Source organism: Cercospora beticola, chromosome 6 (genome assembly GCF_033473495.1).
Source record: "Cercospora beticola chromosome 6, complete sequence".
NCBI lineage: Eukaryota > Fungi > Ascomycota > Dothideomycetes > Mycosphaerellales > Mycosphaerellaceae > Cercospora > Cercospora beticola.
In genome coordinates this window covers 873240-894869 of record NC_088940.1, presented here as the reverse complement: position 1 = coordinate 894869, position 21630 = coordinate 873240, and the positions used below count along the sequence as shown (strand labels likewise).

General features: G+C 51.1%; 5 protein-coding genes across 5 annotated transcripts; 3 read left to right on the top strand and 2 right to left on the bottom strand.

The window, feature by feature from the left end:
* Nucleotides 1–164: 164 nt before the first annotated feature.
* Nucleotides 165–9231, bottom strand: RHO25_009454 (uncharacterized protein; the record flags this gene model as incomplete). Its single annotated transcript, XM_023600989.1, has 14 exons — nucleotides 165–709; nucleotides 772–1042; nucleotides 1153–4311; nucleotides 4375–5699; nucleotides 5752–6716; nucleotides 6782–6814; nucleotides 6864–7032; nucleotides 7092–7182; nucleotides 7231–7293; nucleotides 7343–7419; nucleotides 7474–8248; nucleotides 8303–8370; nucleotides 8432–8948; nucleotides 8998–9231. The coding sequence occupies 14 exons, from the start codon at nucleotides 9229–9231 to the stop codon at nucleotides 165–167; spliced, it is 8292 nt and encodes a 2763-aa protein (XP_023453323.1).
* Nucleotides 9232–9861: 630 nt separating this feature from the next.
* RHO25_009453 (uncharacterized protein) lies at nucleotides 9862–14409 on the top strand (the record flags this gene model as incomplete). Its single annotated transcript, XM_023600988.2, has 5 exons — nucleotides 9862–9923; nucleotides 9973–10196; nucleotides 10325–10795; nucleotides 10870–12808; nucleotides 12858–14409. The coding sequence occupies 5 exons, from the start codon at nucleotides 9862–9864 to the stop codon at nucleotides 14407–14409; spliced, it is 4248 nt and encodes a 1415-aa protein (XP_023453322.1).
* Nucleotides 14410–14473: 64 nt separating this feature from the next.
* Nucleotides 14474–15509, bottom strand: RHO25_009452 (uncharacterized protein; the record flags this gene model as incomplete). Its single annotated transcript, XM_023600987.1, has 2 exons — nucleotides 14474–15300; nucleotides 15356–15509. The coding sequence occupies 2 exons, from the start codon at nucleotides 15507–15509 to the stop codon at nucleotides 14474–14476; spliced, it is 981 nt and encodes a 326-aa protein (XP_023453319.1).
* A 387-nt stretch (nucleotides 15510–15896) lies between these two features.
* Nucleotides 15897–19916, top strand: RHO25_009451 (uncharacterized protein; the record flags this gene model as incomplete). The annotated part of the gene is made up of 2 exons (XM_023600986.2): nucleotides 15897–16060; nucleotides 16109–19916. The coding sequence occupies 2 exons, from the start codon at nucleotides 15897–15899 to the stop codon at nucleotides 19914–19916; spliced, it is 3972 nt and encodes a 1323-aa protein (XP_023453318.1).
* A 522-nt stretch (nucleotides 19917–20438) lies between these two features.
* RHO25_009450 (uncharacterized protein) lies at nucleotides 20439–21555 on the top strand (the record flags this gene model as incomplete). The annotated part of the gene is made up of 2 exons (XM_023600985.2): nucleotides 20439–20449; nucleotides 20505–21555. 2 exons carry the CDS (start codon nucleotides 20439–20441, stop codon nucleotides 21553–21555), a joined length of 1062 nt encoding a protein of 353 aa, XP_023453321.2.
* Between the last annotated feature and the right edge of the window lie 75 nt (nucleotides 21556–21630).

Here is a 21630-nt window from a genome sequence, read left to right as displayed (position 1 = left end):
TCTGCAGCAACGGCCATATTCCTCTCAGGAGAACGAAACCACGTGCAACGTCACTACATTTAGAATCACGAATCGATCAAGCTGGAGAATGTTCCCACGTGGAAGTGACAATGTGAAAACAATCCTAAATCTAACACGAGATCTCTCCCGAAACATCCAATGTACTATGCTCCAACCCCAATCATCGGCGCAGCCATATACAAATGATCAAACTGCTTCCACAGCAACACCTGATCCCGATCATCATCTCCATCACCCTTCAAATCATTCTTCAGACCATTTTCGACATTGTTCCAACCCATAGCATCCTGCCACGTACTAATAACGCTTTCCACGACTCCCACCGATTTCTCCCCTTCTGCAACATCCACTTTCTGCCCAACTGCCTGCTTCCATTTACTCTGCACAAAAGTCCACTGCATCGCACCTTCTACTGGCTGCGCAGATCGCCATTGTTCGGAGACGAATTGATTGGTTGATGGGAGTGTTGGACGCAATGGTTTGCCAGCGGCATCCACATCTGCGAGAGTGAAAACGTCTAAGCTTGAAGATCTCAGAACGTTGTATTTGAGGATCTTGTCGTAGGAGCGGAAAGGGAATGGAGCACAGAATGTTGCACCCATGAGGAGGTCCATTGTTGCTGGATCGGTGTTGGATAGGAGGGAGGAGGGTTTGGTTTGGCCGGATGTTGGGTCTGTGGAGGGTTTATCTGCAACATAATGGTCAGTATTCCGGCTGCAACATCTGGTGTGATTTGAGGGTGGAATTTACATTCATCCCATAGTGCTTTCGGCGTGCTCTTTATGACTGGCAAAGGGAGGAAAGTGGCCACTTCATTGTTGCCGTTCTTTTCGATTTTTGCAATTGAGACTGTCATGGTGGAGACGAGCTGTGTGGTCAGCTGCATCGGTTTGGCGTAGAATGGGTTCTCCTCCAGTAGCACAAGATCTGGTTCGGTGTCGCTGGCGGCTGGCTGTGTGATCGTTTGCAATGGAAGCCGACTCTGTACGCGAAATTGGAAACCAGCTCGCTTTACTTCCCACTACACATGGTTGACAGGAATCAGCATGTGCCTTTCATGAGTGATAAACACTTGCGATGCCAACTTTCAAGGGATGACCAAGGGAAGAGAGAATCGAGAACCACACTTACAATTGCACCAGGATCCGATGTGGCATCTTTAGCCTTGTTAGTATATCTGCCCTCTTCAACCGAGAGCACATGAAGCTTGTCGATTTGCCCCGTAGTCGCTCGTCCATCAGCAATGGCCGTACGAGCAACAGAATCGGCATCCGGGACTTGGAGCAAAAGTTCCACGAATTCATCCAGCGTCTTCTTTCCTGGTCGTTTGGCCTCTGCACCGAATGAAATCTCAAACCCAAACACCCAAAAGTCCACATAAGCAGACCCACCAAACTCGGGTCCTCTGAGGCGCAGCCGTGCGTTGAGCTCGACGGAGATGTGGATGGTGACGAAGAGGATATCCATCGTGAACCGAACGCCGACGCATACGCCCATCTCTCCCATGAAGTAGAATGGATTGTACACGATCAAGAAGTCAGCGTAAGCTGTCAAGTATGCGCATAGCAGACCAGCGCTGAATACGACTTCTAGTCTGCCGCCGCCCATGCAGCACTGTGGAGTGATGGCGAAGTATGCTTCACCGCGAATCGAAACTGGTCCCATTTGCCATGATATGCCGAGTCGAGGTGGCACGGGATAATGTGGTGGGGGTTTGTACATGGGATGGTAGCCGCCGACTGTGAAAACGAAATCTCCAGAGTACGGCGAAGATCCGAACCAATAGCATAGAGCAAAGCCGCCTGTGAGATGACAGCTAGGATGTATGACGAACGAGTTCGGCGAGAGTTGTGCTTCAACACGGAAAGCTCCTGCGTGGAAATCGACTGTGCACATGATTCCGAGTTCGACGTAGACGAAGCAGGCAATGCGTGGTGTTGGTGCAGGTGGCATTTGGGCAATGGCTTTTGCGAAGATTCCGAGGTTGACGTATGGGTTGAATTCGAGGATGACCACAGCTGATACGTCCAGCACTTGTAAGGCTTTAGCTTGTAGTCCAGCTGCTATCCAGAAGGAGTCCTCTTGGGGCTTGACATAGGAATCTGCTTGGCCGACGAGCTGGTTCATGACAGTCAAAGGATCTGAATTTTCGCCTCCGACTGTATTGGCGATGAATGGGAATGATGGTACCTGTGCGATGGTCGGAAATCGCAGGTTCGAGTTGTATCCGAAGCCCAAGGTGATGCCACCGATGGTCACAAACTCCAGCTCGATCAGAGGTCCTTCCAGTTTGGCGAAAATGAACAACGTCTTGTACGTATCTGTCACTCCAACTGAACCAGGCCGGGCAATCTCACCATACTCGCCAACTGCCATGAAACTATACGGCTTGAAGGAGACAGCAACGCCACCCATGTAGAGACGCTGAGTGGAAGTCGATGCATCCTTGAACATACCAGCAATGCCGACAGGTGGCTGTTGGAACGATATTCCCATCCCCTTGAGCTGAAATTGTGGCTCGATGGATGCCAACGATTGCAAGTTGAGCGTTTTGAGGTTCACGCCGATGCCGAATCCTAGAAGCATGACTTGTACTGGCCCCAGGTGAGCAGCAATGTCAAAGAAAAGCAAGAGTACATTATCTTCGAACCGAATGCCCACGTTTGAAACAGCGATTGGGCCAACTTTCTTCGCCAGATCGCTAGTAGCTGTGCCCTCACCACTTCCAGTATTCACTGGAGCACCAGTCGGTAGTGGAGCTTTGTCGGATTTGCTGACTACATTTCTTGATCTTTGAGTAACGTCTTTGGGCTTGTTGAAGCCGTAGTCAAGTAGCAGTTTTGACGCATCTGCGATGCAGAAGTGCATTCCTGCAGTTAGTACAATGTCGATTGGTTTAGGCTGCCGGGCCGTTTCCTTGAATTGAATAACGCTGACCTCGGCGAGTATTGCCAACTCCTGTCGTGTGATACCTTTGTTTTCAACGGGATCTTGTACCCAAAGGAAGTGCAGTCCATCGAAAAGTGGCTCGATCTTGCCCACGACAGGTGGTTGAGGAATCTTATGCCAAGGCAAATCCACCACGGACACGCGGATGATGCGTTTTGTCTTGTTGCGCAGCGCTCCAGGAGCAGGCAGAGGACGTGGTTGGCCTGCAGGCACCACTGTCTTCTCAGTGAGTTGAATGAAGGACAGCTCTACGCCTGCTCCACCAGGAACTGGGAGCCGCATGGTCAGGTACATCGCCAGGTACTTCTTTCCAGGCTTCAGCTCGTTCGGACCTGGAGGAGGAGTCTCGGGTGTGACTGAGGCCGCATCGAGTGAAGCCAATTTCAATGAGACGTACGCATTTCCTCCAGAAAGCGACATATCCTTGATGAAGGATGGCACGCTGTCAAACGCAGCAGTGTCATCATCAAGGATATCCTCCAATAGTGCACCAACAGTGGCATCAGTTCCTTCCGCTGCTTGCAGTAAAGCTTCGAAACGCCAAGACTCCGTGTCGCGATGGAAGTCAACTTCCAGCTCGCAAGGTCCGATACGAAGTATCGCCCCAATGTCAAATTCGCTTGCCGCACCATTACTTCCATACAAGTAGTCGATGTCTAGAGACTCTAAGGTAATATTGCCAAGTATGTCCGTGATGATTTCCTCATCCTCAGCAGGAAAGAAGCGTCCGAGTGCACCCATATTGAGATTGTCCACAGAACCATGAAGGTGGCAGAGCTTACTCTTCCCCTTTGCCTGAAGATCGATACCCAAAACAAGCAGTGTCTGGTTCGCGTCCGGCTCCTCGTCAGTCTTGAGATTATTGCTAGGCACCGAGATATCGATGACACCTTCCAAGAATAGCTCGTAAGAAGCTTCGCCCTTGGGCTTCGCAGCGCCAGTAGATGGACCTGGCGGGGAATCTCCGCGCTCGTAGCTCGCTCTGACGGTCACTTGCTCGAGGCGAATGCCTAAACCATCGTCGGCGGCATCGTCATCCTCTTGTTCGCTTGCAACCAGCATACCAGAGAACGAGACTTTTTTGCCTTCCAAAGATAGGACTAATTCCACGATCTCGAGATCCAGTTCTTTGGGAAGAGCATAATCGCCTGGCATGAGGGATTGCAGACTCACGCTTGACGGTGCCGGTAATGTTGGACGTATAACCTTCGAAGGCTCATAGAAAGGCGAAAGTTCAGTCGGAGCACTTTCTGGATCTCGTACGAATGAAGGCTCGAACCAGACTTGGGCCACGATCGAATGCGGGTCCGGCTTCATGGCTTTCGTCCATTTGTACGAGAGCTATTTGAGCATCAGCATGGGTCACTACGACCCGACAAAAGCATCAATATAACATCAACTTACCAGAACTGGTACCTCAACTGCTTCCTCCGTGGCGGTAGCTGTAGTCTTCCATCCAGGGGTCCATTCCAGGTCGATAGAAAAGCTTTCTACGCCGCGCTTCGAGGCTCTCAATGTAACTCTCTTCATCTGTAGCTTATCCAGTCCGGGAATGGAGTTCACGATATCGGTTATACCGCCACGATCATCTGCTCCGACCAGACCAGCAATCCAGCCCAACATATCGCCGAGGGTGCCAGAAGACGGAAGCAAACTGATTGCAATCGCCATGCCTCCATTTCCAAGATCGACTTGGATGTTCGTGGTCAGTGTTTGAACAGTATTGCCGACAGGCCTCTTGAGTTTGAGTGCAACCATGAACTCGTACGCATCGATGAACAGAGTTCCAGAGGAAGTCTCTGAAGATCGAGTGACCTTGCGGCCTGTAATTAACGGATCCTCGAGCGTGATTTCTGATCCTAGTTCCATGAAGCCTTTGTCCAACCACTTCTTGATAGCTGGAGCGTCCAATTGCCACTCCATCCGTTGAACAACGCCGAAATCTTCCGCAGAGCAGAACCAGATCGCTCCTCGCTTGAGGTCGAAAGTTACGCCAGTGCCGATTGCAGTTTCTAGATCAGATATAGCATCTGTAGTTCCTGATTCGTTCAAAATGCCGAGCCAAGTCAGCAGATTTGTGAAGTTCCATTTCTCTGTCGGATTGTTGGCGAGTCCCAAAATCAGTGTCTGATGTTGTGGTATTATCCCACTAGCTGGCACTTCGTAATCAGGCAAGTATTCGAACGATGTACCAAAGTAAGAGCTCGCGGATGTCGTTGAGAACTCCAGATCATGCCCGGCTTGCTTACAATTCAGGCTCAAACCAGTCCATAGACCATCCTGTATCTTGCTATCGGGGGCGAACAAAGCTGTGAGTGTCGAAGCTTCGTCATCGATATCGAGCGCGCTGAATAGAGATGATCTGAAACCACTGGCGGAGTCAGCCTTCCCCGTAGCGTCGACTGTGAAGACCGGCTCCACGATCCATTCGAGTAAAGCTTCGTAACCACCGGTGGCAGCTGAGATGGGCACTAAATTTTTCCATGATGAGGTGTCGGTATCTGTGACCAAGGAGATAGAGACAAGGTTCCAAGACTCCGGTTCGTCTGCGTCGGCAGCAGGTTCACTTGGAGGTTCGCCAACCACTGCAGAGCTTTCCACGGCATTTGTCGCAACTGTCACGCTAGCAACTGAAGCCTGTACATGACTGTCGCCTGTAGCCGAAAGTGCGGTGTCGGGTACAGTTGCAGCTGTGGCGTGGGGGAGCACAAATGCACGTAGGTCGGTGTCTGATCCTGATTAGCACGAGTAGCGGCAGTGTAGACAGTTGCAATGACTTACCCCTTCCTGCCTCGCCATCCTCCTCAAGTGCCGCTTCCTCTTTCTGCTTCGGACGCTTTTTATCGTCACTCGTGTCTTGACCTCCTTTGCGTTTCCTGGATGGCCCGTGTCTGATCTCCTCAATTTCCTGCGCGGCAACTTTGATTTGAACATTGTAGCTTGCCTCCACAGACTTTCTGAGAGGACGGACTAGCCTTCTCTTGACCAGAGCAGCTTGCATCTGCTCGAATTCGGCCGTTTTTCTTTCTTCTTGCGTTGCACTTTTATCGATTGCTTTTCTCTTCTTGCCAGCCGGACGTGATGCCGCTGAGCTGTCCGATGCCAGGATCAGTGGAGCCTCGGATGTTTGAAAACTGGTATATCCATCTAGCCGCTGATCTAAATCTTGGGCGCGTCGAGCGGTACTCCACGAACGACAATGGACTTTGACGTATTGCAGTTCATCTTTTGCGCTCTGTAAGGTACCAAGTGCTGTATCAACCGTTGCCACAGTTGTGCAAAGCTTGGGCTCCCATGGTGCAATCAGAGGCATTCCACTCTCCACGGTATTGAGTGTGAAGTTCTGCTTGCTGATCTCGCCATCCACCAGGAACCATTCTTTGGCGGCCACCTTCGCTTTAATGGTTGTCTCCAGAGCAGCAAATCCATCCAGTGATCGGCTTTGCTGGGGCAGTCGGTCTTCGATGAGCCTGAGACGTTTTATGTAAGCTGCCCTGACGCCCGTAACTTTCTCTGCAAGCATCTCATGGAAGAAGTTGTTCTTCCCGAAGGCTCGATATTGTGGCGCGACGGCCTGGCGAATTGTCTCCACTTTCTTGGTTCCGGTCTGCTGGGTTGTCTCTGCGTCTCCATTTTCGGCGCCCTTCGTCTGCGATGACTCGCCAGTGTTCGTTACATCTCCTTCGGCTTCCCCAGATTTGGTCTTGGTAGTATCCTCGGCTCCATTTTGCGTTTCCCTCTTTGCACTGAATGTTCAGCAGAGGTAAGCGTGCGCAACAGAGGATTTCGACGAGTTATCAGCTGCACTTACAGATAGTAGGGATATGATAGAGAGTGAAACAATCTGATGCCTATTTAGCTGATATAGCGTATACGACCTTTGGATAACTCACTTTCCAGGAGCGTTTCCGCTCGGGACGATACGGTTCGAAGTCCTAAACCAGCGATTCAAGTAAAAAAGCAACTCGTATACAGGATGACCGTAGTCTCTGCCTGAGGCCGAGACAATGATGCTTCTTGGTCTGAACTTGTGTACCAGGTCAAGAGGAGTGGAGTAGGTGGCTAGAACAGATCAGCGTTACGGTGTTTCATTGGTGAGTTCCATTATCGTTGGTGCGTACCTCCATGATGCGAGAGCTTCACGGCTCGAATGCATTGGAATGGATTCTGGCCAGCCTGAATCCAAGCAACGATCTTGTTCTCGATTTCCCACTTGCTCTATATTAGTCTGGATTGCAGCGCACCAGTGGGCACACATACCTGAGCATCACCGGCGGAGTAATGTGACATATGTCCATCGGTCCACACTAGCAAGGTGATGATCTACGAGTTGTTGGTGATGTAGCTTTGTAAAGGGTGACGAATTGTTTACCGATGCTGCGTTGGTGATCTCGCTTCCACCCATCGGGGTGGCTTTATCAACAACTTTCATCCTAAATTTGAAAGGATCTGCTGGCATAGTCAGGACCTATCTGATCCGCTGTACATCGGAGAACGAGGTACCGATGGGCTTGTCGTTCGGACGGATCATCATGTTGGCACCTTTGTCTTTCGGCTGCCCACGCAGGTCTTGGACTTGCGCTTTCGCCAAGTTGTCTGTTGTGTCAGCCTTGGGTTCTTGTGCAGCCCAGTTCGAGAATCTGTCCATATCAGTGATGCCATCTTCTTGTTCGTTTGCTGGTTCCTCGTCCTTCATGTCTGTGTCGCTTGCAGCAGTTAATGCATTAGACAAAGATTGGCCGCAATAGTCACCGTTGGCTCCAACAATAAGCAGCACCGGTTGAGCTTGGTTTGGCTCATGTTTGGGTAGACCATTGACAACGGCGGCAGCGGTTGTATTGAGCATCGGATCAGCCTTGTTGGTCCCTTCTTTGAAGCTGTCTGCGGATGTGTGTGCTAGAGCTAGCTGCATCGGGTTCTTGACTTGATGGCATTGGACCTCGGCCAGGCGCCAGCCGGTGAACAGATTAGTGCCCAGGATGTATTGATTTCCCGCACGGATTTTGCAGATCTTCTTGGCCCATTCGGTCGGGTCTATCGCGCCTCTGCCTGCCCCTTCAGGCCTCATGTTCCAGTCGAGAAATCGTGTGGGAAGGTTAGGACCGTCGTTCGCCCTCGTGCCTTGCCCATCGTCGTAGAAGGGCCATACTCTGCCGCGCCGGGCGAGAAAGCTGCTGCCATCACCAATTCCGTTCTCGTCCGGCCCCGGGTTCGTACCTCCAGACTTTTGTACTTTGGACGTCTGGAACCATTGCGAGGGGAATTTGCCTCCCCAGACCTGTCAATGATTGCTCAGCTTCAATTACCGGATTCTCAGCGAGAACTGCTTTACTCTGTTGTTGCCGAAGTATGGGCAGTACAGTATCGTCAATGCTCTCTCCGCCCGCGAATTCGGTGTTGCTGAAATCCACGTAAGCGCTCGTTGCCCTAAATCTTACATTCCGTCAAGTTGTGAGTATACCTTTGTTATCTTGAACATTCCCTTTGTTGCCTGTATTGGAACCCTGGTCTGCTGTGTTCGTAGCCTGTGATGGTAGTGCGTACTTCATGAAGGGTGAGAGATATGATGTTCGGAGGTTGTCAATCTTGTCTTGATACGCCTTTTCTGCTGCAGCATGTGACGCCTTGACATCTGCCGCGGCATCGTTGGGAATTGGTGCCGGTCGAGCAATGCTGGCATACTGGTTCGAAAGATCAGCGTGCACGAGTTCCATGACACCAGAATAGTGGTCATCATCCCAATGCGTGACGACCATGCTGTCGAAGGGAGGCCATTCCAGCTGCTGTCCAATGGCAGTCCGGCCACCTTGGGTTCTATCAAAGTCGTACAATTTCCCGATTTTGTCTCTCAGGACAGCTTTGATCCTCTCCGCGCCTGAAGCCGTACCACCATCAATGAGGACTGCCCGGAGGACAAATGGTTTCAAGAACGCTCGATCCTGAACGATGAGCAAATGAATTGCGGCATCTCCTTTTCCCTGTTCATGATAAGCGCGAGCCTGATGACACCATTGATGAGCCAATTACCTCAACATTGACATGATAGACATCCACGGATAGGTTCAGCTTGCTGTTGGCCGAGTAGATCTGAGCGTTAGTCAAACTGGAGAGTGCTGCGATCTGTTCAGGAGTCCTGGCCTTGGGCTTCGAGTCTTGATCTTTCGGCGTCTCTGCCTCCTTCTTGGGCTGTTCGGGCTCTGTCTTGGGGTCAATCTGCATCGGCTGCTGGCCTATATCGCCATTGGGCTTGGACGTCTCCATTTTGGTCTCTATGCTGTCGCCCACAGACCATCAGTTACGATTGCTAGAGGGAGGATACCTCACGAGAGGTCGCCACGCGGTCCAGCACCAGACGACAGGTCGACGTTGCTGCCGCCACCATCTCGTCCGCGCTGCACCTTCCATCATCAGTCGAGGTCATTACCCAGAACACCATCCTTGCTCCACTCTGCAGCAAGTGCGTCCGCCACCAGATGCAGTATGCAGCATTGGCTTTCACCATTCCACGTGTTGCATCAGCTGGAGCGCCTCTTATTGTTGCCACGCATATCCGCATGTGGAGTACCCATGTCCATGGACGAAACTTCGAGCAAAAGGAGCTCGCTGCTGTGGCTGTGGGTCTTGGCATGGCAATGGCTAAGAGCTCTCAGCCAGCCTCAAAACACGCCTCTTCGCGTGTCCCACGCGGAAACACCGACAGTCTCACGCCCTGCATTGCTCGCCTACGCCCAAATTTCGACTCCAGCAGTTACTTTGAAGCTGCATACGCGAGCCAGACATGGCAGAAATCAGCGATGCGGTCGTGGCAGGCCTGCTGGGAAGCGCGACGACACGTCCTCTTCAAGAGTCTCGGATCAATCATTGGGACCTACGGGCTCAGAGTAGGAGAAGATGGCAAAACCAGTGGTTTACGTGCCAGTCAAGCTCGATGCCTTCGTGCTGAATGGGTTGAGGTACGATCGCCAAAATTCAGTCAGTAGACAGCGACTGACACTGGCACAGCAAGGGCTTTCCTGATAATGCAAGCGTTGCACCAATCTCCCAGCCAAACTACACTTTCCTTCGCCTAGATGCCGCGGTGATTCAGAATGATGTCCTGCCATACCACGACATCTCTCATGCTTCGCCACCATCTCTTAATCCCAGATTGACTGATCTGGGCACTGGCGAGCCTAGGAAGCGAAGGCAAGGCGTGTATCTGCATTGGATGTTGCCTCGATGCTATCGTACGTCGATTGTGTTCCTTTCATCCCTGCTGCCTGCGCTCTTTCACCCTGCGGTAATTCGATTTCTGGGCTCGACGACCGGCATACGTTGCACCGAACTTATATATGCATTCTGACAATGGTGACAGGGGCGGGCTCTTCTGCACAAACAGACTCAGCACCAGTCTTCAAGACTGCGCCCGATCGGTGGCTTGTGATTCGAAGACTACACCCAGGAGCCGAGCCTGCAGGCCGGATTAGGGACATCACTGCCTGGATTGTAGAGTCCAACAGAGTCCGCAACGTGCAGGATTTTGATCGTAATGTCGACGTTGAGGTCGAATGTGCGCCTTATTTGAAGGGCGACGCTGGCTCCATCGAAGCACAAGCCGAAATTTACATTGGCCAGAAGACACTTCTGACGCCCGGCTCATGGAAGGAAAGCGCGCCAGATGCACAGCGCTTCGTGCCACTGGGCACGCTCAACACGGCGAATCCTCTCTTTGCTGACTATGCGCCGCACTGTCCCAATGTCTTTAGCATACTTGACAATTTCGAGTACGTGCAAGATGGGAAACGAGATTATCTCACAAAGGCGACTGCAAGCTATTATGTTCTTGGTAAGTCACCGGTCACCAGAAGTCGACCTGTTATGACCGCATTCATTTTGCTGACGTGACCTCCATCCGCGTAGGTTGGCATGGCGAAGAAAATCAAGACTTTCTTACCAACCCTCGATCCGTGACCATGTCAGAACTACTGAGCAACAACTTCCTCTCAATGCCAGTCGCCAAGAGTGACGACTTCCTGAACAGGCCCTCTAGCGGCAGAGTTCTTTGTCATGGGGCCATGTACACAGTCAATTACAGCAGCCAGGACAACAATACACTTACCTTACCATCTGCTCATGCAGCCAAGAAGTTCGCCAACCCAAAATCACATCCGGTCACAGTTGGCACGACGCCTTTGGATAGCGTACTATCATATGTACGTGCTTACAATGACTCTCTGAAGCAAGGTGGTGCCCGAGATACTGCTCTCGATAAAACAGAGTCCGATTTGCGGCATTTGGAAACACTGCTTTTGAAACAGGAAGACGACATTGACTCACAGCAAGAAGCGCAAGATATGTTGAGTGCAAACAACTTCGAGCCATATCAAGATAGCGGATCTTTCTGGAACTTTTCTGCTGCCACCCCTTCCAACACAGGCTCGACCGCACTCCCGACACGCACGCAGCAATTGTTCGAGCCTACGTCATCACAGAAGCAGTCTTTAGCCAGACTCAACGATGTCCAGGCTGCATTAGACTCGGCAAAGCGTGAGATGCAGAGTGAGCAGTGGAACTTGTTTGCGTTGTGGTGGAAGTACGTGAGCGACAAATCCTGGCAGGATACCAGGACCACAATTCGAGAAAGCCCAGCCGACCAATCAAAGAAACCCGCAGAGCTCGTTGATGCTCAAACAAAGATTGTCAAATCCATGAAAGCACGAGTCGAAAGCCTTGGGAGCGTTATTGAGACATACTTGAAGCCGTTTGTTCGACCTGGATCCGATTCTAGCAAGCCATCATACATCGTTGAGCGCGGCGCTCGCAAGCGGTTCTACACTCAAAGAGATCCTTGCTTGTTAGTTCCTGGCCTCTCGAACCCGTGGCCAGTAGACTGGCTATCACTTCTGCCGACCCGATTTGCATCACAAGTGCAGGTTCCCAGTCTGCCTCCTCAGACACCAGCCGGCTGGGGCGGTCTAGGCGATGTCATCAATAACAACGTCCTACCTTGCTTCATCAACAAACAAGGCGTCGCCAATAGAGAACTTCAAGACGCAGCAGCTTCGTTAATTCGAGAATTTTTCAATTTGCGACCTAGTGATAGCTCCGGTGTTAAGGAGATTCCATCTACTGTCAGAGGGAAAGCTTCGACAGATGTCGTCTTGCCTCACTATCACGACAGCCGTGATCAGTGGAACAACACACAAGCATGGTTTCCACTCTTCCTGGAGTGGGAGATAAGCTACTGCCATATTCCATGGGATGCTTGGGATTTCAACCAAGTCAAGATTCCTTTCAAACCGAACGAGAACCCCCGTGTGCGCTATGGTATCAAGCCGGATCGAACAGTGGCAGAACTCGTCAGATCCGGGTCGACTCGTGTTCGAGATGAGCGTGAGGTTGATGGCCGAGTCCTCATCCTTCCACAACCAGGCTTCTCGCTCCGTGTCAGTGTTGAACAGTTGCTATCGTCCACTAATCCGGACATGCTACCAGATAGCTTGAAGCCAAAACTCGATCCACAAACGGGAGCCGTGACTTTTGACCCGGTTCCGGATTTCCTCAGCAAGGTCGAGCAGATTCAGCTCTTGAGTGCGCCTATGACGGGATTCATGGACCACCTTACCACCAAGCTGCAAGGTACTCATATCAAACCGACTGTTCGAGACCCGGGATCTCCAACCAACTTGACCTCTCTCAAAGCCGCAGAGAGGCCTGAGGTGAATCTCAATACCGAGGCCATTACATTGATGGGCTCTGAGCTCGACAAGACGCCCTTTTCTGATTTCGTGCGGTTTGAAGCTGGCGTGGCTCCCATGAAGCCAGTGACTCATGGACAATTTCGATTTACGAAGCTGAAGTGAGTGACGTGAACAAGTTCTGAGTGATTTAGCTGACGACGCGGACAGTATCATCGACAAATTTGGACAAGCAATTTCTGCGATCGATCCGCGGCCAGCGAATAATATACCGCCCTTGTACCCCAACCTCAGCGAGTACTTCCATCCTCAAGACCTTGGCGGTGATATCAATCGGGAGAACGTGATTACAGAAGACCCGGCAGGTTGTCAATATGCTCAATATCCACCCACCATCAATCAGGATGCAAGGCTTAACGGCAACTTCATGCTTTTCGATCAATCGCTGAAGATGTGGCGTACAGCCAACGAGTGGGATGATCCACTTTGGGGATTCGTAGTGCTCAATTACGCAGAGAACGGCGTTCAGATCTTCTTGCCAGACGGGCAATTCTATCGCGAGGTGCGCCTGGGTGGGCCGAACAAGGCATCTCAGAGCATCGAATGGCAACCTTTTGAGCCTCCCTCGGACGTAAGAGCGAAGCCGACAGATCCAAAAGTTTTCCGCTCGCAAGGCTACCCGCAACTAGATGCGCTCATGAAGCAGCTTTCACGCCCTGATTATCTGCGCTCTTTCTTCGGTATGGTCAACAAGGCACTGGCAGCGCTTCCTCACACACCCAACCAATACGCAGAGTATCTCAATGCCATCGTCGGGCGGCCTTTAGCGCTCACGAACATTGGATTTGCTCTTGAGCTGGCCAGTCCACCACTGAAGAATCAGTCAACGCTCAGCAATGCACCTCCGGATATTCCACTGACGTCTGTGAAGAGAGGCGCCAAGAGCTATAACTTTACTGTCAAGATTGGCGACCGTGATCGAGCATATGACGGCCTGGTCTGTTTGTTCAAGCAGATCGGCGACGCGAAAACAGCGCCAGGGCAAGAGCTTGATCTCACCACCATGATCACCTACTATCCTGCGGGCAAGAACACAACCGCACTTGATCGTGACCAGTATATTGAGCTGACGCCCTACCATCTCTCGTCCAGGTCGTATCGCCTCGACGAAAGAGACCCGAACACAGTGGGAATTGAGATCAGCAAACTCATGGTGGACCACTACAACCAGGTGTCAATGTTTGGAGCACTTCTTGACCCATTTGCAAAGATCCACGCGTATTCTGGCATCCTGCCAATTACGACACTGCAATTGCCGCCTTGGACCTTACAATCTGCTCTACAGCGCATGACAGCCTTCTTCCGCATGGGTCCGCTCATCATAACGACACCCGATCTACAGAAGCGATACGATGAGAAGAACAATCTGAGCACAGGATCAAATTTGCTCGAGATCGCACAATCGGCTGCTGCTGCCCCAATAAACACGTCCGATCCTTTGGCTCAAGCGCAAGCTGCTCTATTCAGCGGTATTCCTTTGCCAGCACTCGCTTCTGCAAATTGGAATTGGCTGCAGCCCTACGCTGTGGCACCTGATGACAGCGAACCTGCCTCTGCGACAGCAAGACAACCGAAATCGCAACATTGGAATCCCTTCCCCATCGCATCGCTGGACAACAGACCAAGGTTCGAGCGCGGCCCGTACACTGCAATAGAAGGATTTCTGCAGCTGAAAAAGCCGATCTCGGATGGCAAAATATGATAGCTGATTACAAGCAAGCGAGGCAATTTGATTCATGAATTCGGTCAAATACATTCTCATCGAACTATTCCTCACGATCGTGCTTGCCTCTGGGCCTCACAACCTCTGCACCAACATCATCCTGACCGACTCGACGATAATGAGCAGTAGGGCTTGACCAGATCTTGCCCACGAGACTCGCACCCACAGCCGCCAATACCCATCCCGCTGTGGCAAGCGAGACGGACTTCCCAAGCATCCAAGGCCCTACCGCAGTGCTGTTGACAAGGTCCCCAGATGTATACCAATCGCCTGCAGGAAACTGCAAATTGACAAGAACGTTCGCGCCGACCACAGTACCAAACAGCATTGCAAGGAAACCCAACCCCGTGATGATGCTAGTAAAGACAGCCACCGCACCCAATGAAGGCGAAGAGGTGTCGTCTGGTGCCTTGTATCTGCCGAAGATCTGGAGTAAGGTTATACCGCTGAGGATCAAAGATGCGAGCATGCCAATTCCGATCAGAGCACACCCGGCGAGCAGCAGAGAGCCCGAGATTTTGAGCTGCTGGCAGAAGGTTGAGGAGTCCCCTGTTGCGCTGTTGCGGCCTAGGGTTGCGAGGGAGGCTACACCGCGGACTGAGCATGCTCCGCCGGGGCGCGTTGTGCTGTTGCAGAATTGCTCGTAGCGCGATTCGGCTTGAGGTAAAGGACACACTGGTGTCGGTGTGCTGCTCTCGGTTGCTGATTCGGTGCTTGTCGTTTCTTCGCCTTCTGTGGGAGTTTCTTCTGCAGCGGTCTCATCACTACTGTCTGTTGGCGTTGGCGTGGCGCTCTCGTCAGTGGTTGTGGTGGAGGAGACGTTCTTCAGATTGAGAACGCAGTATTGGAATGGGCCTCTGTGGTTGATACCTGCGTGGGATGAGCTTTTGCACAGCGATACTCGCAATTCATGGGGCGGACATACCCATGCATTGTCCGGTGTCAAAGTCAGTTTCAATCCTCTGCGCCCAATTCTTTCCAGCGGTGCCGGCTATGGAAAGAGAGAAGGCGCAGATCAAAATGACGGGTACGAGCAGGGTTAGCAGAATGCTCGATATCCTCGTCTTTCTGATTACCATGATTGCTTCTGTCGAATGCTTCAACGGTGACGATGATAAGTTGAATCGATCTACGACCCTCGACAGACATCCAAGAGTACTGGTAATGTCGGACAGCTCACACCACTACGCTAATTGACTTTTCTGTGGAGCTCGTAGTGGCCGGAGGTGGCTTGCATGGAAGCTGTTTCAGCTACGCCACGATATGCACATGCATCTCAGCTGCGTGCATACATGGCGCTAGCTATTGAAAGCTATTGTGAGACCTAGACCACCGAAGGTCGCTCGCTTCGCACCCGCGTGCCAACACATGGGTGGGCAAGGGACACCTGCAGACCAATGTTTCCGTGTGGGTGAACCTCACGGATAGCATGAGCAAACCTTCACTCCGACTTGGATGCCAAAACGATGGCAGCGACTACGAAGCCCAGAGCAAGAGTCTTCAGGCACTTCAAGAGAAATCAACAAGGACAGGCGCCAGTGCCTGCTTTCTCACCCATTGAGATCGTTGATCCTGATGTTATCAAAGAGCTCGATCCTGGATATGCGCAGTTGTATTCGTACTACGAACCGTATGGCATCGGTCACTTCAAGGCGAATTCCTGCTGACAAGTTCGCAGAGGTCTTCAGGGTGGCAGATATGAGATCAAAGTCGACCACAAATTAAATCATCCAGACTTTCCCTCTGCCCCAAAAGTGCCCAAGGACGACAAAGACAAATTCACTGCAACACAGACCGCGAATCCTGTCTCTACACAGCAGTTCAACGTCAACGTACCACGATGGAATCTCCCACCAGGCATTATCCATCAGACTTATCCGCCTCAAGGGCTTGCGGATCACAACAATGTTTTGCCGCATATGGTATTTGAAGATCCACAATTTCCGTGGGAGAATGAAGGGTCTCCGAGCCAGGACGAGGCTGACAGTAAGGTTGACCATGATACGACTACGCGCTCTCGCAGCAAAGTTCCTTGGGTCGCTCTGTGGACTTTTGCTGAAGACGAGATTAAGTTGTCAGATGCAGAGTTGAAGGGAGTGAGTAAAGGCGGTCTCTTTCCGGACGTTGTGCAGATCCCTTCGCACAGTAGCCCTCCACCCGACGGCCGTGAGCAAGACAAGGCGACGTTCGCTGTCAAATTGACGATGGGTGAGTATCTGGAAATGGGTGGCTGGCCGAGCTGGAAGACATCAGGACCTTCGAAAGTGATTATTCCGCATCAGGACTCCGATACGATCGAGCACATAGATCGAGAGGAACAGGTTAATGTCGTGTTTGTCAAGCGCGACATATTTGAGAGTCATGTCTGCAGCTATAACGCTGATGGGAGTGATAGCCCATCGATCCCACCTGGGACTACGACAAAGCCGGATCTATCGCGGTACAAGTACTTATCGCATGTCAGGAATGTAAATCAGATTGCTATGGCTGGTCTTGATCTACCCGACAAAGGGTTGTACTCTGTGGTTCACGCTCATCGCACTGGACCGCTCAATATTACGGCTCCTAAGCCTGTGATCGTCCATCTGGTCTCCATCATGGATATCGAAGAGAACCTCACCCTACCTCTGGATACCTCTTTACCGCAAACGAAATGGGTTGCAATGATCTCTCTTCACTCTTGGACTTATCTTTGTTTACCCCCCGACACAGTCAACTTCGTCGATACCATGCGTGGAATTGGCCACACGATTCAGGACGGTGCTGAATGCTGGCTACGAGCTCCAGACAACGCAATCGCAAAAGCTGCAGGTCTACAAATGCCGAAAATTAATGCTGCGAAACAAAGTATTGCGAAGACCCTTGACGATGCGTCGGAAGCTCAGAAGTCATCCCTGAACTACCGCCTTGCTGCTAGACTCTTCGATGGCTATTCTCTACAACGATACTTGCTGCAAACTGGCGAAGAAACAGTCTCTCTGTACCGTGGACCACTTTCGCCTACTTTCGTGCCACCAATCCAAACGCGGAAAGATGGTGGCTGGTGGCCTTTGCAATCCAATTTCTCAACAGATTATCAGGTCCTCGATCCCAAGCTTGGGATCATGGATATCACATACTCTGCAGCATGGCAGCTTGGACGTACGTTGGGCATCGCGGATCAAGCTTTTACAGCATCTCTTGTGCGGTTGCGGAGTGCAGTTATAACTACTGCGACCAGAGAGACCAAGAAGCAGATTGCTGGCGCTGGGAATGTGAAGAGTAAAACACAGACACTTGCGACAATGGCGAAGAGCATAGACGCCTTGTCTGCGATTGGAGATGTCAATGCCGGTGGTAATGCTCTACCTACGGCTAATAGAGTGAACAAGCTCGTCAATCCTCAGCCTCAGGTTGTGATTGAGAGGGTGTCCTCCGACGATGGCAAGCCCCTCCCTCCCGACCGAGATCTTAAAGCAGCCGCAAAAGCAAATGTTGTTCTGCAGCATATGGTTGTGAACGAGGCAACCAGAATAGCCGCTGCGGCCATACCTGCAGCTACCCTCGCAACTACATCCACGGACGATGGAGTCGAGGTCTTCATACCTTTCAACGAGATCAATGTTCCTTCCTCGCCTGATTGGCAGGTGGTACAATCTTGGATACTGGACAAGCTTAGCCTACACAACATCCCAGCACACTACATGACCAGCGACCCAAGTCATCTGCCGCAAGACTCGATTCGCTTCTTCTACATCGACACGAACTGGTTCGACGCTTTCATCGATGGTGCACTGAGCATCGGCAATCATCTCGATCAAGAAGACGATACAGTCCGGCAGGCGTTCAAGAGACAGCTCAATCGATACTTTGCAGCTCCACTGGGAACAGGGAACATGAATTACACGCCCCAGATTCCTACTTTTGGATTTTTCTTACGGTCAGCAGTCGTCAAAACGTTCCCGAATCTGGAGGTTCATGCACCTTGGCCAACATCTGAGGAAATGGGTGGAAACAGAATGGAAACTGTTCGGCTTGATTGTTTGGAGAAGGACACGCTATTGTGTCTGTTTGACAGATCTCCTGGTCAAAATCACTGGAATAAAGATCAAGGAGATGGATCAAGGCGGAGAGATATCACCATCTGTCAGCCGCCTCATCAGCAATGCTTTCGCCTTGGCACGAGTACGACTACTGATTATGTTCAGATGCAGTATCGTACTGTGTATACTAAGGATCCTTCGGATTTAGGCGATGGTGAGGAGATCTACACTTCTGTTGGAATCATCAAGTGGAAACCGGCCGGACCTGTGCTCCAGAAGAATGCCGACGAAGTCACTGTCGATTTTGTGAAACAGAAAAGGATCTTCGACTACAAGACGAATATGCTGATCTTCCCTGCATTTGCTCAGTCGTGTATTGATATATTGAACAGTCAAATGGAGCGACCAAACAACGCAGAAGGGAAAAGCAAATACTTCGAGGACGACGTCCCGTCATCTGCAGTCACTGCCGTGATACTCAACTCTTTCATATCTGTCATGAACATCAAGCTTCCGGAAGCCGCAGCGGATGACAAGAGACCTGCACCTCCTGATACAACCAAAACACCTCGCCAGATTCGGCTCGCGCCAGATGCTGACAGCGACACAACGACTTGGAGAATTGTTCCCGCACCAGAACCTCCCGAGGATCCTCGGCCCAAACCCAAATCACCCTTAGAACCCAGCGAAATCGTCGCACCACCACCTCTTCCCGGCCCACCGTCCAAACGCCCAACACGAATGCCGAGCGACTACGACCAAGCCAACTTCAAATTTCCCGAATCCGAGAAAACAGACGGCGTCGCAGCTCAACTCCGCAGTCCCATTCTAAGCCAATGGCTCTGCGATGCCTTCGTCCTCGGCTACACCAAGAATCCTGCTCCGAACACCACAAATAACGTACCAATCTACCCTCCCAATCACAAACTCTTCAACGTCCCTCTCGACCTCATCATCCGTATTGTACCTCCCACTCGTATCCCCCAGGATACAATGCACAAGTTACAAATTTTCAGTATCGAAGTGGAGTTTCTGCTGGGTAATGATGCTAAGCATTTGATGGCTAGGTATGATGGGCCAGGAGGGAGTATGTTGAATAATATGAAGTGGAATGTTCATGTGGCGCAGAAGATTGATCCGCCGAGGGTGGCTTTTACGTTGATTCCGAGGAGTACGACCAAGTTAAGTGCTTTGAATCGGAATCAGGATCTGTCGTTTGCGGTTTGGGGGGTTGTGACGAATGGGGTTTCGGGTGGGAGGGTGAAGGTTGAACCGAAGGTCACAGTGAGTTTGGGTCTGAAAGAGACATTATGCTGTAGCGACATGTTGTTCTTCTATATCGAGCGCTTGGCTAACTTCTTGGTACAGGAGAATTATCGAGCGTGTGACAAGAAGCAATTAGGTGGGCAAGTGCAGAAGCTCACTGCGGTTAGTACGTGCGACTTGATGAAGGTGAAGGTCTAGGTGAGCAGACATGGAGTGGAGCGTGCATGTGCAATAGGTGAACGCTGTAGAGCCCCTTCGGGATCTCGTCCCATGCAAGCTTTCAGAATCAATGAATACCGCTCTTGAGAACCCTTTGCAATTTTCGGACTGCTTGATACGCTCTAATATGCAGCTCTGTTACAGACCTTCGATGAAACCCTTCACAGCTGATCCACTGCCGCCTTGGAGGCACAGCCTCTTGGCGGCGCTAACTCGCATCCTTCCTCCTGTGCCGCAAAGAACATATGTCTTCTCATTGTGCATGATCACCCAAAAACCAGTGAGAAGATAAGAGTTCGCCATCTGATGACGACCAGAATGCCATCGCAGTTCATACTGTTGATACTCGCCGTCTTGGCGATTGTCAGCACAGCAAGAAGCGACAAAAAGTCCTTACAGCCGCCACAACAAGACTATTATCGCATATGCCCGCTTCCAAGATGCGAACGATGTCCAACTATTGAAGAACTGCAAGCTCCAGGCATCGGATTTGCCCTCGAAATGGGCCACGGGTAAATTTGCCATCGCTATCCCGCATCACGCGAACATCCACTGACAATGTCCCAGGACTGCCGTCGTTAGGCATCACAATGGCACATACCAGTCGATAGCCCTGATAAAAGGCGACTCCGCATACAAAGAGGTCATGTATCGTTTCGTGACCGATCCCAAACCTCGCACGCCGACTGAATATACCAACACATGGTCAGAAACATGGGCTTTGTTCTGGTGGCTTCTAAAGCGGCACATCAATAAGCTTGTTGGTCTTCCGGCGACTCCAGACACTGCAATACTTGCTTCCATGCTATCAGCACTGCGAGAAGCCACTGAAGCCTCGGTTGATGGCAAGTACCCCATCAACAGTGGGATACTAAGTGTCCCAGACCACTTGAAGTTTGCAGAAGCGGAGACGAATGACATATTCGACTACTTGAAACTCGAAAACCTCATGATGAGAAGCCCCTCCGTATTCGAGAAAGCTCACCTTCCCGCAGCGTCAGCCGCATATCGAGGATATGGAAAAGGTCTTTGTAAGAACTATCTCGATTCATACAGATGCGAGGAAGAAGAGTGGTATTTTCCCTCGAAGAATATCTTACATGTGGATTTGGGAATCGAGAGTTTCAGTGGGACGATCATAGATTTCAAAGACGGCCAGTCGACCATCACTGTTGAAGGATCGTTCGTGGATTTAAATTTGGGATATCAAGAGGAGAAAGCAGATGAGATTTACTGGAAAGCCATCGGCGAGAGGATCCGCGAAATGGTCTCATCGACCAAGAGGAGGATAGATATTGATGAGCTTGTACTCTCTGGGCCTTCAGCTAATACATCAGGACTCAGAGTCGCGCTGAGGGAAGCGCTACATGATATGGTAGAAGAGGAAGTCCTTTTTTCGCTGAATGAAGTTGACGACGCCACTCTTGCTGATGGACATTGGACAAACACATACACCTTTGCAACAGCTCGCGGAGCGGCAGAGATTGCGAAGCGTAGACAAGAAGGGCCTGTGAATTGCATGCAAACCGATGAATGCAAAGAGTTGAGGCGACAGGTTCATGATGGAACTTTGCCAAAGGAGAGAATGACAAGATACGGTGACAGACAGGGACTATAACCTGGAGATTCAGCAGCACTGAACACGCTCTTTGCGTGTGTTGTTCGGGACTGGGCGTTTCGTTCAGTTCGAGCT